General features: G+C 38.7%; 1 protein-coding gene across 2 annotated transcripts; it reads right to left on the bottom strand.

Annotated features, from left to right (window-relative positions):
* Positions 1-227: 227 nt before the first annotated feature.
* Positions 228-14088, bottom strand: LOC131231581 (uncharacterized). Of its 2 annotated transcripts, none has more exons than XM_058227838.1 (8): positions 13893-14088; positions 9905-10029; positions 9243-9278; positions 8960-9097; positions 5528-5614; positions 2353-2400; positions 2197-2273; positions 228-1219 (listed from the first exon to the last, which is right to left on the bottom strand). In XM_058227838.1, exons 2-8 carry the CDS (start codon positions 9977-9979, stop codon positions 1072-1074), a joined length of 609 nt encoding a protein of 202 aa, XP_058083821.1. In that variant the 5' UTR covers positions 9980-10029; positions 13893-14088; the 3' UTR covers positions 228-1071. The 2 variants fall into 2 exon arrangements, with proteins under 2 accessions (XP_058083821.1, XP_058083816.1); XM_058227833.1 differs by having other exon boundaries at positions 9905-9999; positions 13893-14087.
* Positions 14089-19164: the final 5076 nt, after the last annotated feature.

The following is a 19164-nucleotide window of genomic DNA, read 5'->3' as shown; positions in this document are numbered from 1 at the left end:
GGGTTGGGGGTGCGGGTTTCCATCCTCACCTTTCCCTAGTTGTGGAGCAGCCTCATTTTTCTACTCACGTCGTGGGGTCCAACTTGAGTTGTGGGATCAGCCTGATTTTTTCGCTCATGCTGCAACATGATCTGTCTCAGATGATGGACATGGTGGATGTCACGTCCAAATCACGGCCCGCCCACAGCTTTTAGTTTCAAGCCAATCGCAGCTCTCGCATCCATTAATAACAAGGGAACGCTTCTGTAATATCTTTTAGAGAAAATAATTTATTCAAAGGATATAAAAGCCAAGAACAACAACAAAACAAAAAGAAAAATATACAAAAGCTGGACCAACCAGCACCCCAAGGAAATCAGGAATCCCAATGGCTCCGAAAAAAAAAAAAACTTTCTGACAATAGAAACAGAAGGAAAGCTACAATTTCTGGAACAGTAATTGTTCCTATACCACCAAATAAACTAGAGCCCCACAAGCAAAGCAAGCCTCCAACTCGACTTGCCAATAGATGGAGGCCCTCCTTCATGCCACACAAGGAAGAGACTCACCATGGCCTTGGGCATTACCCAAGAGATCTTGAACTTCACAACGATACCATCCTGCAACCCCAAGCAAAGGGACAATGAATGAATAGATGCTCCACAGATTCTGCATTCGCCGTACAAATGAGACAGATTTTTGGAAGCACCATCCCTCTCTTGCAAAGATTGTTGATGATTGAAAAGCAGTCATGGGCGCGCCAGACCACTAAATGAACCCCGTATGACAGGTGCTGAGAACCAGACCCGGACGAGATGTCACACCCAAAAAGGAGTGAACAGAGAACCCCCCAGAACAGTCTCTTAACAAGGATAAAGAATCTTTCACCCCTGGAGAGAGGCAGAAACCACAAAGCCAGGAGAAAAGCCTCAGCAACTCAACCACACCAAACCAAGATAGGTAAACATAGTCTTGTACGGTGCCATGGACATTAATCTACTTCACACGCTGACATGTTAACCAAAAAGAAAATGGCATCAAAGAGGAAAAGTAGCAGTTTCCTGTTGTGTGTATGCATTCACCGTCTGTTGGTCAAGACCCCGAACTGAAGAGATTCCAGTCGTGGACCTTGAAGCTCGACACTGCAAGCTTGAAGACCTCTGCTACCGGCAGACACCCAGTTTGAATCGCAGGGATGGCCAGACCAGCTCCTACTGTCCGAGCGCTTTCACTCAAAGGGCTGAAATCAAAACAAAAGGTGTTATGACTTTACATGTAGCATATATTCTGCCGAAGAGAATATCTGCAGCCATTTCCCAGAGAAAATCACTGAATCAAAATAAATAAATAAATAAATAAATAAGGACAGAAAAAGGAACTAAGAAGAAATAAAATAACTCGACCTAACTCATAATTCAAATGCTACAATTGAAACAAACAAGTGCAATGGGCGCAAAGTCATTCAAGACTTTCAACATACTATGAACTGTGCCAATGCTGGTTGCTACCGCATGATGAGTAGGGACTGGCTCAGGCTAAGCAAAATCAAATATTTTAATAGGCCTGGCCAGTTCAGTTCAAACTCTGCACCCAAAGTAAGTCTGGCCCAGCCTGATCACATCAAGATCAGGGCCCATAATTAACCAAGGCCCAGCCTGTGGACAGCCCCAAGGATGTGTAACCTCTGCATGGGGAACAGCTATCAAGTACAGCAACGATTGGGCACAGGGGATCCCCTAATCCCACACTCTCAACATGCCAATATGACAAAGGATTGTTTACAACCTATGAGGATTATTGTAATAAATATTTGCTGAAGAATAGCCCTAGCTGTATTTGTGGCTTGGTTCCATTAAATAGTAAATTCTAAGGGGTATGCTTGGAACCTTATTGGGAATTGGGGCAGGTGAGATGCTTTTCTGCCCATTCTGGCTTCATTTTTCACATGCACCAGATACAATTTTAGTTCAAAACTAAGTCACTTGCTAGGGAATGATTTGGGGCTGTACTCCGAAGGCAGCCTATGTAACAAGCAGGTGTCAAGTACACGACAGGGGCAAATCCGAAACCAAGTCTAGGGGTAGTGAAATCCATTATCCTTAGTACTTGAAATTGGAGCTGCATCTCAATAGGACTCTAGGTGGAACGACTTCACCAACAAAGTTATCTTATCTTGGCTTCTGGAGCACAGAGACACAAACTGTTCTTGATGCTTACTTGATTAAAATTGGCTCATAAGCAGTGATTAGCACATCGGTGCCAACTTCCTTGAGACGCAAATTTGCCAGATAGACCTGCAGCCACTCAACAAGTCAGATTACCAAGTCCCAACAATTTTGCCGAAACAATAGAAAAACCAAGAAACATACTTACCCTTACTATATTTTGTGCTTCCCTTCCTTGCCTTCCTTTAGAAATAGCCTATGACCAAAAGACCATAAGTGTCATTAGTAATTTAATATGTACAAGATGAATAGATTTGTATGAGACACAACATGTATAGATATAAAGTACATAAAGAATTACAAAAGAACCACAAGAGGATTGTTGACATGGAATGGTGTTGGAAATTAGAATACCATTAGCATATGAGCTCAGGTTTATTTCCAGAGCTTCGATATGAAAGCCAAATTGGATTTTTGTTAAGATGCTGGTCAACCACTCATTCTAACAAAAACCTTCGTTCATACATTCATTTTTTTCTTTTCTTTTTTCAAAGGTATTATCCATTCGCCTACTCCCCAGTCATGGATGATCAAATGCAAGAGTGACTAGTTATTAGAAAGACCAGATAATAAGTGGATCCAACCAGTGTAGAGACATGGAAGGTTTACTTCTAACAAACTTCCCTGTGCCTTAGAATAAGTTCTGAAGCCTTCATGGACAAATGATTCACTTATTTTAATTTGAGAGACTTCTATTCAATTTATCGGAGTATCATTTAAGAACCTTAACTGAGGGAATCCGACCCTCATGGCCCCCTTTTTTGCACCTCATTGTTGCTCAGGATGGTTGCATGTGTCATGTTGGTAATACATAGATCATACGGGAGATTGTTTCTGCGATTTGGATCTTTGATCCTGGTCAGAGGAGAAATTACCAAACGTCTTTTTTTTAATCCATTAAACATGGGAAATGGTATTTAAGAAGCAAGAAGATTATGCTCCTACTCTTGCAAGAATGGACTAACACAGTCAGCTACCTAGCCAACCTTCATAATTAAATGCCATAACTGTATGAATAGATCTCATTGTGAAAAGACCTATTACTAGATAAGCCATAGGTAGAGTCAAAGTGTGAATGTACCAGTTATGAATAACATTGATTAAACAAGGGAAGGGGCTCCAGTGTATACAGAGGACCTCGCCATTTAAGGAGTAACAATGGAAGAAATGGAAGCCACTATTTATTTATTTACCTACTTACATTTACTACCTATTTATTTTATACCTATTTTGATGGAGACATCACATCACGCACGCCTTTTACGCACATATCAAAGGAGGAGGCAGGCCCCAGTCTCCATGTGGCTAGGTGAGCACCCACTCGAGCCTAGAGGTGGAGTTGAAGGCCCCACATAGCATGTACGAGCATCATTGAAGACTCCACATTGGGAAGATGCTTGTGGGTGCATGGAGGATGAGCTTGGTCGAGTTTTGACCATTGCATCGAGAGGACAGCATGATCAAACCATTGGATGCGACTTGATCGTTGTGGCCTGTCTTGATCATGGACATCGTTGGGACTCATCGGGTTCTTAGGATCGTATTTTGAATGAAATTTTGAGATTTTTCTCTTATGCTCTTGTGAACGGAGTTCTTTTAATAGTGTGAAGCCATCCCCTTGGTGTGAAATCAAGAGGACAACTACCTTGAAGTGAATCCAAGACTATTCTCTCTTTTCTTTCTCAAAGTATCTTCTCTAACTCATCTCCCTTCTCATTTTTTTCCTTCTCCAATCTCAAACCCTACCATCCAATACCCAAACCCTTTCTACTCCCAAACCCCATCCAATTGCTTACATATTCGACCATCCGTACAACCGTACGGACAGCTGTACGGCCGCACGTGTGTGGTCCATCTAGCATGTGGAATTGATCCTCTTTGCTTCCTCTCTCATCCCATCACAAAACCCTAACCCTAATTCATAATTTTCTCCTTCTTTCACAATCCTATATCCCCTTTTTCCTTCCATAAACCCTAATTCCCCTCAAAACCAAAATTCCCCCCAATACCTTTGGATGCAAGTGATTTCCCTTGATTGATAGCCTATCCCTATGTTAATCTAGGAATTTCTTAATCCCATTAGGACCAATTACTTGAGTATAATAACTGTTCCCATTCCAAGCATGTATTAGCCTAGGATCCTACATATTGTGCACTTGCTTACTGTTTTGGATTGATATGAGATTACTGAAATTTATGGTTTGTTGCTTATATAATCTGAAATTCAGATTTTAACATCACTTTAGATAGAAAATTTTCATCCTGCATCAAATTTTATACCAAATATCGGCACAATTTCTTATTTTGAGGTGAAATAAATGCCTGGAAATTAAAAATAGTGGTTAGCACGGTCATAGTAGCAAAAGTCATTGGAATTTTTATTTTATACATCGGAAGAATCCGTTTTATTATTAATACACCAAGAGAGGGGAAAAGAATGACTTAAAGAAAAGAAATCGATTAGTTATTCATCCAAAAGTTTAGTTTGATTCAATGACCAGAGTTAGACGAGGATATATAACTCGGAGACATGGAACACATATTCATTTATTAGCATCAACCTTTCAAGGGGCTCATCCAAGACTTTACTCAAACTTCTACTCGAAAGAAAATAAGAGCTTTGGTTTCCACTCATTGGTATAGAGGCAGGTGAAAGAGAGATTATCGTTGTTTGTGGATCACTCTGATAAACGCAGAAACTCGTGAGAATAGGGTGACTAAATGGTTTGTGATCCACAAAAAGGGACGTCACTCATGTCCTCCTGCTATGCCCCTTCTGCAACAAGTACCTACATATGAGTTCCCAACAATCAGAATAAATATCCTTTGTATCCTTTGCAGATGTTCTTGGACAATATTGAATATATTTATCACATAAACATTAGTTCTAAGAAGCACATGACATATAAGAACTTATCTAGATAACTAGAAATGGTGAAAGCCAAGCAATATTGAAAACTGACCCCAAATAACAATGCTATGGGGGGGGGCGCACTGCTGCTGCTGATTCATCATGATTACCAAAAAAAATGCACTAAAACTGTATGGGTACTCTAAAAATAGGGCGTGGCGGGAGAGGGTTCTTCTGAACACCTGTGCTGACATGCTTCCAGCATGTTCATCTAGCACAAGTGTAGTTTACTGTAACTTAGGTAAAATTGAGTATCTCTGTTACACAGTTCCACAAAAATAGGTGCACATTGGACAGGAATCAAGTTACAAAGAAAAGCTAATTGATCGAATAACCCCATCAAATTGGCCATATAAACATCTACCAACATAAACCCACGCATGAAGAGCACCAAGGTAACTAAAGACATTACCATTTGACCAACTGCAGTCGTAACAATTGCAGGTGAATCTCTGTACTGTAAAAGCCCTGCCTCGACAGTGCCCGTGTGCTCCAACACCTGGTAAAAATATCAAGAAACAGAATTTTGTTTAGAGGATGATATCAAGAAAACTAGTTATGATACATGTCCAATAATATCAGCAAATGAAACTGAAAAGAAACAAATAAGGGGCACCATCTTTCTCTACCAATAACTAATGCCTATAAAGCACTATCTGAAATTATGATTTTTAGATGACAAAAACTGTATGTCTCAGAACAAAATCTGGTGATCTTTGTTTCAAAGGAGATATGCATCGATTGCAAGTTCACAGCAATAGCTGAGGATGAAAGAAACAGTAACATAAACACTGCATGTCATAAACCTGAGCCAAACTTTTGAAATGCGATGTAACAAACATGAGGTGTCAATATTGTGTTAGCTTGAACTCTAGGGAGCTTGCAGCATGCACATGGCTACTTATTGCCTACTCTTACATAAAATTTTGAGTTACACTCAATAGCTATAAGGTAACATCGTGACATATATTTGCAATTATCTGTTGTGTCAAATAACTGACAATGTGGTCCTTGATTGAGTGGAATGGGAGAACAGGAGTCATAGCCGACCCCAATTAGTTGGGATAGGGCAATGATTATGATGATGTTCTTCCAAAAAAAAAAAAAAGAATAGATGGAAGCCACCCTTACTATTTATCCTTTAAAAAAAGAAAAAAAGAAAAAAAAAAAGAGGTTGCTGTTTTCTGCATACTCCATGAGCTAAGTGACCCTCTCACAAACGTACATCCTGTGATTTTGGGGACCGAAGTATGCATAAAGCATGGGTTTCCCTACCGGAAGTAAACAAGCATACTAATCGCTTTAAGGTTTGTTGCATTGATGATGGCCACTGCGATGAAGTGCAGAAAGTTAATAGAATTGAATATAAAGTGCATTGTGAACTCACAGTAAACTAGCTGAAAGAACAATGTGATTTATTTTAGATAACTATAGTTTTAAACAATCAATATCCTTTGGACAGTCAATACTAACCCTAGTCAAGACTTGAACTGAGACCCCTCACAGCAACGTAGTGGGTGTAATTGATTGAGATAGAAATCCAACTGCAAGAGACTTTAATACTAATATGCTCCCTTGTGAGCCAAGCAAAATGTAAATAAGCGGAACTACGTATGAAGTGAATGATGCCTACCTAGCGAATTTCATCCGCTGACAAATTGCCTACGAACATCTCAAATTCAAACAATGAATTAACTATAAAGTAGAAAGTTCTTCATGATTTTCCCAAATCTGGCTTCCTCTAACTTCTCCACTCAATCAGGCGCTTCGTCTCCATCCAAATTTCTTGCGCAGAAAGATCAAGACATCTATCTCACAATAGTTCCATACGGAACTTTCAATTAGGGCAATCATTTTTTCATTTACTTTTTTTAAAGGTATCAAGTTTTCTTAAGGGGAAAGTTCAGAAATTAGATGATAGGATTGGGTAATTTGAGGCAAAGGATGGTATGAATTGGCTTCCATCAACGTACAAATGATTGAGCGCTTTATTAAATAATGCTAGGGAACTTTCCAATAATGGAAAAAGAATATTGTAGAATTTAAGCTGATATCTACGATGTAAAGTATAAAATAGAGGAAGAGAGACAAAAAGCCAGGGTCCTTTCCAAAGAATATATGGTCTATGGTTGGATCTTGTTCTAGATCATGAAGTTGAGGTTTTAGGGAATTGCTAGAAGACGCCATATCTTAAAGTTCTGGAAGGATATAACAAAAATATGTGCTGCATATCAAAGAAAAAGAATGAGAACCCGTAAACACCTTTGACGAAGGACAAGCAACTAAACCATATGTGATATTTGGAAAAGGGAAATCCCCTGTTTAAATATAGTCCTTTGCATGGGTTTGCAGCTTCAGCTTTTAGCAGTGAACGGTTTTCTTGAAGTGTGATAGATAACTCCTAATTCCCAAAGAAGGGCCTCGATGTACTCCAAATCCAGGTCAATCACCAATTAAAGTCCAAGTAATCAAAGGGCTCCCATTGGATCCCAATAAATAAAAAAGAAAATGTCAAGCTAAGTATTCACATTAATGACTTGGGTCCCCTGATGCAGGACAATTAACCACTTGCTCTAAAAGCTCTAACTATTAGAGTATGGCGAATCAATCCCTTTATCTCATAGCCCAGGCCCCATATCTCATGGGTTAGGACCTCGGCCGAACCTCCCTCGTGGGCCCCAAATCACATGGGTACCGTCTCACACGGGCCGCCCACGCCGAGTGTGTCCCTGCATCCCCCAAGCTACCCCACTCGAGCCTGGTGTGAAATGCGCATTAATCACCCCCGATAAGGAGTCTCGAACACGAGACCTCCCCCGTGAGCCCCGCCCGCCCCGAGTGTAGCCCTGCATCCCACAGGCGACCCCAGTCGAGCCCGGTGTGAAAATGCCTCTGCATTAATCACCCCGAATGAGGAGTCTCGAACACGAGACCTTCCGCTCTGATACCAATTTGACGCAGGACAATTAACCACTTGCTCTAAAAGCTCGAACTGTTAGAGTATAGCGAATTAATCCTTTTATCTCATAGCCTAGGCCCCACATCTCATGGGTTAGGACCTTGACCGAACCCCCCTCATGGGCCCCAAATCAAATGGGTACCGCCTCACATGGGCCGCCCACCCCGAGTGTGTCCCCACATCACATAGGCTACCCCACTCGAGCCTGGTGTGAAATGCGCATTAATCACCCCCAGTGAGAAGTCTCGAACACGAGACCTCTCTCGTGGGCTCCGCTCACCCCGAGTGAGCCCCTGCATCCCACAGGCTACCCCACTCGAGCCCAGTATGAAAATACCCCAGCATTATCCCCCCAATGTCTTCTAAGGGTAGAAGTGGAGCATATTTTATGAGCGCAAAAAAAAAAAACTATCCACTAAATTAAGCTTAGGCATATTTTTTATTATTCCTTTTTCTTTTCTTTTTCTCTTTTCCTTTGATAGGTAAGTTGGATTCGAACATGAGACCTCAATGTCGAAACATGCCATGACTACCATTGAGATAGGCATATTTATTATTTACTAAATGTAGAAGGAAAAACTGCAACCTAAGCTCTCCCTGGGACAGACGATTTTGAGAAGAGACTCAATAACAATCAAAATGAAGAGCAACACGTACAATTAATCATTAAGTACATAGATGACTAAGGATGCCAAAGGCTGAGTTTATTTGAATGAAGAGTATCTACTCAACACTAGACACTGTCTCATGCACATACTAAAAGCATTATACGAATGAAACAGATTTATACATCAATATAATCCGTATTCCATATGAATAAGAAAAACTATCCATATGCATAAACTTAAGAAAGGATTAAACATTAGATTTATGTATATGAGTTACCAGGCTTCCTTCTGCATCTTGTTCAGTGGCTAGGTCTCGAAGAAACCAGACAGCACTTCCACTATCTTCAACCTCATGTTTCAGATCTAACAGCTCAAAAATCAAGCTCTCATCACGGCTAGGGTCCGCAAAAACCTCCTTCAAACATTAATCCCAAGAAAACGAAACATATACTCAATAAATTAAAGAAATTAACACCTTCAAAATTACAATGAATTGAAATCTTTTAGTGTTAGAGATTTTTTTTTGCTCCATTAAGAGCATAGCAAAGTTATAAACGAACCTGGTGATCAGGAACTTCGCGAATGTCACTGACATCCTACAATACCAATACAAAACCAACTTTCAATTCTCTCCAATTGTCAATCCCAAATTATAGGAATAAAACAAAGCCAAGGTTAACAACAAAAACAAAAGACTAGATCTAGTGCATTTCTGATACCATTAACTACATGATGCCATCCTTGTAAAGCATCGGATTTGAAAATAGGCCAACCAATCCAGAACAGTTGATGGGACACCAGAAGGATAGCCCAATGCCCGAAATTAGAGTAACCAGATCTTCGTGACCTCTTTTTTTTCTGGGCGTTGCTCTAAAACTTTTTCTTCTTTTACCATATAATTGTGGGAGATGGGTCATTATCAACTTCGAATCAGGAGGGTTTTTTTTTTTTTTTTTTTTTTTTTGGCTCACCAAGTAGGTGACCCACTGATTGAGATGTCTGGATTCTTGGCCATGTGCACCAATCAAATTGTTATGAACTCCGAATCAAGCAGATTTTGCATTGTGGCCCACTACGTAAGTCATCCATTGATTGAGAGGTCTGGGTCCATGGCCATGTGCACTAATCAATGATTTACTAGGTCAGCACCATAACTAAATGATACCAGATGTGCAACTACTCCTAAACCACCACCATCATTATAAATTGAAAATGGCCCAACCTGAAACCTGAGAGGGAAGACACTGGAAATTGCGCCACCAAACAAAGGGCGCTCAACACAATCATCTCCAGGCATATTATGACCACCTTCGTTTCCTTTTGATCACAGTACCAACAAGAGAGTGCCTGAATTAGATGTGTTGACAATTGAAATACAAAGGAGAAGAAAAAGCAATGAATCATATTTTCACAAATAGAATTGAGAAAGACCAAGATTCAAAGTTATCACATTATGTAAACCTGAATAAAGATTTCTTAATTGTTTGAGAATGGTGACAAACTATTGACATGAGAAATAAAACAAATTCCATTTGTTTAGGGTGCATTTGGTTGCAACACGTATCGTGAAACTTCATGATTAATCAGTCTAATTTGGTGCAAAATATCACCAAATTTAATAATATTAGGTGAAACCAAATGCACCTTTATGCATGTACAAGTTAAATAAATAGCGCATAATATGTGTGTTTGTGTATAAAGCCGTGTTTGGATGTAGAAGTGAATTGCATCATTGTCTTGAAAAACAAGGAAGGGGACCTAGAAATGTGGTTTTGTTCCTTTAAGTCCACCTTGAACATAATTGCAATTTGGAGCCCGGTCCATTAACATAGCGGAGACACAAGGATATGCATAGTGTCCACGATTTTCCAGTTTGTACTAGTAGGATCTGCGGTTCAGCAATCCAGACCACTACTCTGATGGGCAGCTCAGCCACAGACATGCGCCACAAATATCCTCCATGAGACAAACCTAGCCCTTCAATGGGTTGCCAGCAAATGGGCAGGTAAGAAAAGAAAATCAAGCATCCACATTCAACAGAAGAAAAGATCCAAGGGGTGGCTAGGAACTTCCAATGTGGAAGCTTTTCAGAAGATTGCCCATCCATGGTCCTATCAGATGAACAGTCTGGATGACTGAACTATGGACCCACTAACTCTCCCACACAAGACAATCCTAACTGTTCAATTGATCACATGTTGGATTGTTAAGAAAACTATAGCAATAGCCCACATTTGACTGAAGAAAAAAATGTGGGAGATATTCAGAGGATGGTCCATCCACAGTGGCCCTCATAAGACCAATGATCAGTATACTGATCCGTGTGCTCATAGAATTCTTTGATTCGGAATGCTAAGGAAATTATAATTTTCACTTTATCATACTAGTCGTTGCAATTCGACTCTATCATGCATCCAAACCAATGTTTTAAATAGCGGTAGCGTGTTACGTAGTATTTAGCCCTCTGTAGCATGTAGCATAAGCTACATGATACTTCTATTTTTTAATTAAAAAATATATTAAATATGATAAATAGTAAAAATAAATAAATTATATATATATATAAAAGATTATTCATTTTTTCAAGTATATGCATGTTCAAATAGGTTATTAATTATCATTTATCAAAAGCCAATCCACATATATAAACCAAATCAAATCATTATTACATCAACAACTTTCTAAGCAAACCATTTTGATTAATAATGTTTAATTGAAACCACAAGTCACAAGTATGAAAAGAAATTAAAATCCCAAAGGTTGAAAGTATAAGTAAAAAATACAAAATACAATTATCTTTTTTTTTTTTTAAAGTACACTACAGGAGATTTACGCTATTTGCTAATGCTACGTAGCGTCGGCGCTACTCAAAATACTGATCCAAACATACCTCGATAGATTATCACAAAGAAAACCAGTTAAAACCCTAATAACAGCCTATCTAGAAACAAATGTCATATTTCCAACGGAAAAAATAAATAAATAAATCTATATTACAATACTAACATGAATATTAGGGGTCGTTTGGTAGCATGGATTCAGTGGTAATAGCAAAAAGTAGTCACATTTTGTAGGGTGTATGGAGGTGGTGACTAGATACCATTTACCACAGATTCAACTGTTTTGGAATCACTGAGAGGAGGTGTGAGTTCAACGCCGGTCATCATGGATTACATGCGGTGACGTCACGCATGAAAGTCACCCAAATTTGAGTTCAAAAATTAGTGGCATCACCATGACGTTTAAGTGAAATCCACCCTGATCCCCGGGTGCATCTCCCCATTTTTAGCTGTAAGGCCCAAAAATCATCCCAATCCGTGATTTGGGTGAGCCATACAAAGAGAAAGGGTTGGGAGAGGGATGCCCACCCTTGATTTTTTCAAGGTATGTCGTGATGATTATATGAAATCCACTCCAACTGTTAGATGCTAAGCTAAAATTTAGGTGTTGGAACCAAAAATCAGGCCCATCCATGATTTAGGTGGGGCTACACAGAAGGAAGCAGTTTGGAGTGTGAGTGTAGCAACGTATATTGTTTCCAATCATGTGGCCCATTTGAATCACGGACTTGGCTGATTTTTGGGCCCGGCGGCTAAAATGGGGTGACGCACTTAGTGATCAGAGTGCATTTTGCATAAACATCACAGTGGGCCACGTGTGAGAATTTTTATATTTGTGCATGTCATTCACGTTAGTGACTTCTACATAAAAATCACTTGAATTTAATAGTAGGTTTCACTGTGATACTCAACTAAAATCTACCCCAATCACTAGGTGTGTCATCCCATTTTAGCCGTAGGGCCCAAAAATTAGCCCATTCTGTGATTCAAGTGGGCCAAACAAATGGAAACAGCATACGGGGCAACACTCACCCACTAAATTGTTTCCCTTTGTGTGACCCACCTGAATCACAGATGGACCTAATTTTTTGTCCGGAAGCCTAAATTTTATCTTGCCATCTAATGGTTGGAGTAGACTTGATATAATCATCATGTTGGGCCTTGATTAATCAACTATGGACATCCCTCTCCCAATTCGTATGGCCCACCTGAATCATGGACCAGGCTGATTTTTGCGTCGTATGGCTAAAGTGGAGTGATGCACCTAGTGATCGGGGTATTTTTGGGCCCTATGACTAAAATAGAGTAATGCACCTATTGGTTAAGGTGGAATTCACATAAACATCACAACAGGCCCCATGTGAAAATTTGTAGAATCCGTTAGATGCATGCGGACGCGTTTCACTCCACATGCCAAAAGCATTTTTTTTTCTAGTGGATTCCATCTACATAGTGCCAAACACAACTGAGAATTTCAATTCACATGGATTCCATGGTAATTGTGATTTGAATTCCAAGTCATACCAAATCCATGCTACCAAACAACCCCTTAGATGCTTGTAAAATCCTTAAGTTGTAAAGAAATTGCAGATAATCGGATTGCGGGGGTTGTTTGGATAGATGCATTTGACTGTAAAGGCTTTACAGGCTGAAAACACATTACAACTTTTAGTCGTGAGCTGAAATCTGGCAAAAAGTCAAGTTTCATATTACAAGTAAAGCCTTTACAGCTAAAAAGGTGTTATACATAATAGACACAAGGTTGACACAGACTCCTGATGTGTGGGGCGCACCATAATGTGTACAGTACATCCAATCTGTCCATCATATGCTTCGCTTGATGCTCACCTATGGCCCCAAAAAGCAGCTTGATTGATCATCAAATGGATCACACAACGGGGAAGGATGGGACATCCACCATTAAAACCTTTCGGATTGCATTTGGGGCCCACTGTGATGGGTGGAGGACATTCAATCCGTCCAGTGTGTAAATGCTCTCCTAAGTCCTTTTTATGTAATTTGCTGATTTTGGCGAGATTTACAGCCCCAGGCTCTCTGTGGTATGAATACCTACTTCATAAACTGTAAACACTTTACAAGTAAGCCAAACACATAATCTGTTTACCTGCAAACAGATTACCACTAAAAGCCAGACAGAATAGCATTTCAACAGTTTACACCTGAAATGAGTGCAGGTGTAAAGTGTTTACAACTTAAAACTTTACAGGCATCCAAACGACCCCTTAGTTGAGAGAAGGTGAAAAGGTGACGAAAAAATACCCTAATTTCAGACAACCTTGTCATTAGAAAAAAGGCTGGAAAAAAAAAAAAAAACAAAAAACTAGAAATCGATCTTGGAAATTCGCTAACCTTTCTTTCTACAGGAAGATGAGGGATTCAAATGCTACGAAGAAGACGAAACAACGCCTTCGATTTTCGGTGCCGATGGTTGCAGAAGGTTTGAGCGTCTAGTATTATGCTGCCAAGGGTAGGTGCCTGAAGAGAACGCTGCGTTCGGCGCACGCAGGACTGTAGCTAAACGACGCCGAGTGCGTAGAGAGAACGCGCACAGGGGAGCGGATTAGGTGAGGCAGCACCGACGTCGGCGGAAGCGGATTACTAACTCTGTGGGCCCGATGTCTGTGTCTTATCCGTGCCGTCCATCTGTTTTTCAAGATCATTTTAGGGGATAATCCCAAAAATGAAGTACATGAAAATCTCAAGTGGACCACACCATAGGAAATCAGTAGGGATAATGACGTCCGGCGTTGAGACCTTCTTATGGCCCACAGTGATGTTTCTTTGTCATGCAACCTGTTAATGAGGTCACACAGACACTGATGAAGGAAAAACACAGATACAAGCTTGATCTAAAACTTGTGGTCTCAGTAAGTTTTCAACGGTAGGCATTGAATTTCTACCGTTTCCTGTGGTGTGGTCCACTTGAGCTTTGAATATGATTAAATTCTAGGCTCATGCCCGACATTGATATGATAAAACGGATGGATGGCACGGATAAGACACATACATTACGGTTTTACTTTGTACGTTACTCATTGCGCGATCCATTTCCAGCGTCGGTACGGTCGGCCACTTCAAAAAGCTGCGTGGCCCCACTATGGTGAACGTGTTTTATCCACGCCGTCTATCCAATTTTCCCCGTGTGAGTCCATAAATGAGGCAGATCCAAATCTCCAGTGGACCATACTACTGAAAACAGTGGTGATTGAACGCTCAGACTTATGAATGGCTTGGATATGTTCTGGAAATAAGCTTATTATCATTGTACCCTATCCGTTTAATGGCTTGGATCAATTGTAGGATAAGATTATTCCCTTTGTACCCTACAATGGGATAAACCATTTTAGTAGCGGTGTCAATGGGCCGGGCTAGGGCCAGACAAAATCTGAATTTTGAATAGCCTAGCCTGAAACAGGTTAAATCCAGGCCAAGACCAACCCTGGCCCGGCTATAGGTGGGCATCCAGTAAAGTTGGACCGGATTGGGTCCAACTGGGCTCTATTTGAAATTTTCAAGTAACTGACACGAACTCGATTTGAACAGGGACTGAGTCCAAGAGGGTTGAATTGATCCGATCCGATGCATGCTAGCCCAACCCAAATTGAGTCCGACTCGGTCAGGGAAACCGAGTCGGATCGGGTTGGGTACAGTTCGAATCAAGTCTTCTATCTTATTTTTATTTTTATTTAAAAAAAAAAATTTAATAAAAAAAAATGAAAATTTTCTAAAAAATTAAGGATAAGTTTCTTAAGCTATTAAATAACCAATTTTATATACATTTAAAATATATTTGAGAGAAATAAAATCAATTAAAAAATAGATTAAGACCGCTTGGAGTTAAAATATAAGATAGAGAGATTAAGAGTGCATATATCGCATGGTATCAATATGTTAGACGATTTAGATAGGTCATTCAAATCTATCTAAAATCAAAAGTAAATAAATATAATATACACATACTACTTAGATAAAACTTTCATACATTCAATAACCTCTGTATGATGAATACCTTTTTGGCGTGTAATCAGATAAACCTTTTCTGTAATAGTAACCCACTTCTTTACCTCCACATTCGTCACCAAAATTATCCTTTGGTTATCTTTTTACGGCTTCAACTACAAGAAAACTCTAGGCCGATTTTGAGCTGAAGGTGTCCAAAAGATGGTCGTTCACCTCTGCTGAATCGAATGGTGAAGATGTCTTCACATCGTCCTCATTCATATGTTGAACAAGTTTTTTCAGTCGTGCTTATAAAATGCTGCGAAACTTTTAAAAAACTTTAATGATTTACTCGTGCTCATGCCTACTTCAGTATCATGTTGTTTTGAAAGGGGTGAATGTTGTATGGTACTCCTTGATCTGGATGTTATTTTCAAGCTTTCTTTTACAGCCTCTTTATAAACGTGTTCTTCTTATTTCCTTAAAATTCTATTTTATTCTTCTTGTAAGGATTGTCTATTTAAAAAACTTCATTGAGTTCATTTTTCCTTTTTCACCGTTAAAAGTAATGATATATTAAATCTAATTTATCATGACACTTGAGAGGCTCCTATTGAATCATTAAAAGGTTAAAAGTATTTTGTTTCTTTTATTAACAATTTTTTTAGAAAAGTATAGGCTTATATTTTTAAAAAAAATGATGAATGATGTTTTCATTTATTTTATCAAGTCTAAAATATTAGTTGAAATTAAAAATAAAAAGAAGATTAAATGTTTGAGAACTGACAACGAATATATTATACCTAAAAAATATTCAATGATTTTTGCAGGTAAAACGGTATTGAGAGGCACTATATAGCCTACATCATAGTAGAGTTGTTGAACATATGAATCATATACTCAAGACATGTTTGTTTTGCTAATTATGATGGTGACGGAAATGAATAATAATTACAAGTTACTTGTCTGCGTTTGACCTCAACAATGGCACAAGTAATTAGAAGTGCTAGCGTTAAGCCTTTCGAAATAAAATTTCAGCGTTTTAGGTCATGCGCAAGTGTACATTTACTTTAAATTGAGATTATAGTTTTTTATTTAATTTTGACTAAAATAACTTTAATTTTTCATTTTATTTTCACACATTGGCATGTGCAAGTGGTCTTGAGCTGGGTTAAGCAGATCGTGGGCACATAAACAATAAAATAGGCTTAGCATGGGCAAAGCTTTGGAATTTTGGACATGGGTAGGCTTTGGCTTGAGCAGAGGATTTTGGGTTAGAATTGGGCACTATGAAGCCTAGTCTATTCGAAACTGTTGACAGCCCTGTTGACAAGTGGGTCCAATTCTGCACGTCTAAGCCTCTTTTTTTTTTTTTTTTCACGTGTAATAATAGTACACTTAGAAAGTGCATTTTCTGATACGGTAATATGATGCCTTACCCATGTATTACACTAGTAAATGGGAATCATTGTCCATGGGTGCAATGCATTCGAACCACACTGATAAATGGGAATTGATATCCATGTCCACGCTCTTGATATCCCAACTTGGTTTTTGAAATGGTACCATATAAAATGTACAATCTCAAATCCCAGACTCAAAAAACTCATAATTGCATCTAAGTTGATTAACATGCATTTTCTAACCTCTTGTTAGTAAGCATCTATTTGTTGTAAAACATTAATTGAGTACTAGGTGGTCCGTGCATTCAACATGCAGACAAGAATATCATCATTAATATATATTACTTCAGTGCAAATAATACTCTTATTGTCCCTATGCCCTTCTTTCTGCACAAGATTTGCAAACGAACCTTTGTTAGACCACATAATTCATGCCTTTGCATAAACGACTCCATGCAGGACGTATATAGTTTTCTTGAAAAATGAGACATCATGATCTCTTGCCATCTTTTTCCTGATTAAATTCAATAAATTTCTTGAGTGATTGACAAAGTGGATTTAGTGGGAGATTTAACATAGGACACTAGTACAAACATAATCTAAATAAAATAATCAAAAGCGAGTGGTCTCATGAACTGGATCACTGTGCGAGAGCGTTTTAACTAGATCCCATATCTATTTCAATTCAAGTAATCAATATATTGCTTATATGTTATCACAATCAAAACCAATGGCTGTGATGCCACTGGTAGCTAATTAATGGATCGAGCATATCCAATGATCAAATGTGTAACATTTTTGTAACATGAACCATGTGTCTCTCAACATGTAGTAGATAGTCTGTGAATGCTTTCACGATCCCATACTTATAACAATGATCACACTTGAAGGTTGTGCATACCAACTTCACCTTGTTTCTATGGCAAAGTCAAAAATTGGACTATTATGAAAATGATCACTGGATAGTTTTCGCACCAACTCCTCCAAGCTTCAATGGCAAACCAAAGATCATACCATTGTGTGAAAATAGTTGTGCACGTACGTATACATAAACAAAAGCCCTCACGATACATGCATGGTGCACAAATTGTTAAATTAATTTTTAAAAATTCTATCTATATTTTTTGTTTTCAAAATTTATTTTAATCCCACATAGGTAGTGAAGTATAGTTAAAATATGGTTTATATAGGATAATTCTTACACACCCATGCAAGCTCACTAGAAGACTAGATTGAACTAGGCATAATTGAATCTTTGTGGTAATGTAACTGGATCCCTTTCACATTTCAGAGGCTACAATTATTTCGAGTAACCGTGCAGTGGTGTGCATCTCTAAGCCACTCTTGGCATTTTGTAAGGATGTTTTCATATATATTTTATTTCCTACATAAACAAGAAACTTTTGCAGTATAAACGAGAGATCCTCATGGAACTACAAGCACGACATATGAACACAAGTCCTTAAAAAATCTTAATGCACTATCATAACTCAAAAAGAGAAGTTGAAAAGCCATCAAAGAGAAAATTAGACTCTTTATTAAAAGAACGTTTATTCTCACAAACACACTATTTATGCAAATCACTGCTCCCTTTTCATAATAATTGCAGCCTACTTTTTTATGATAATCTGATGTGGGACTAAAAAATATAAGACCAAATTCAAAACATGACTAAAGGCTAACAATAATCTTCATCTCACTAAATTGTTGAACAATGCTTGTTTGGATATATCCTCATAAATAGAATTTTTTACTTTTGGCAACAACTAGGGTATTTATTATTATTATTTAAAAATAAAAGTTAGTTTGATATTCAAGTTTGTAAAAGTAGTAAATCTTTTTTAACACAAGTAAAATTTATTAACCCCAAAGGGCTAACAATCTAAAAATTACAAGAGACCAAGAGAAGAGAAAAAGCTCACACCTCAGGCTACGGATAAAAAAGAGCCCATTTCTCGAGCAAGCATAAGCTTACGCACCAGGGAAAAGCTAAAAAAATCCAAACTATGGCAAGAAAACACCAAAAAGTCAGGAAGAGAAAATGCAAAGAACTTTTTTTTTTTCTTTTTGGGTAGCTTGCTAGTACACCCCAACTTCAAACATCACTGTTAGCCACCCCCACTAGGGAATTGATACAAAGGCCTCAATGTGGAAACAATTATCTTTCACTCAATCCACCACTACTTGAGCTATGGATCTGGTGTATAGAGATAAATTAGCTATGGATGAGGCAATGAGCTTAGTGGAGGATAAAATTTCAAGATCCCAGCCAAAAGGCA

The sequence above is a fragment of the Magnolia sinica genome, chromosome 2, assembly GCF_029962835.1.
Source record: "Magnolia sinica isolate HGM2019 chromosome 2, MsV1, whole genome shotgun sequence".
Taxonomy (NCBI): Eukaryota; Viridiplantae; Streptophyta; class Magnoliopsida; order Magnoliales; family Magnoliaceae; genus Magnolia; species Magnolia sinica.
Note: the sequence above shows the minus strand (reverse complement) of the source record. Positions and strands in the feature narration are given on the sequence as shown.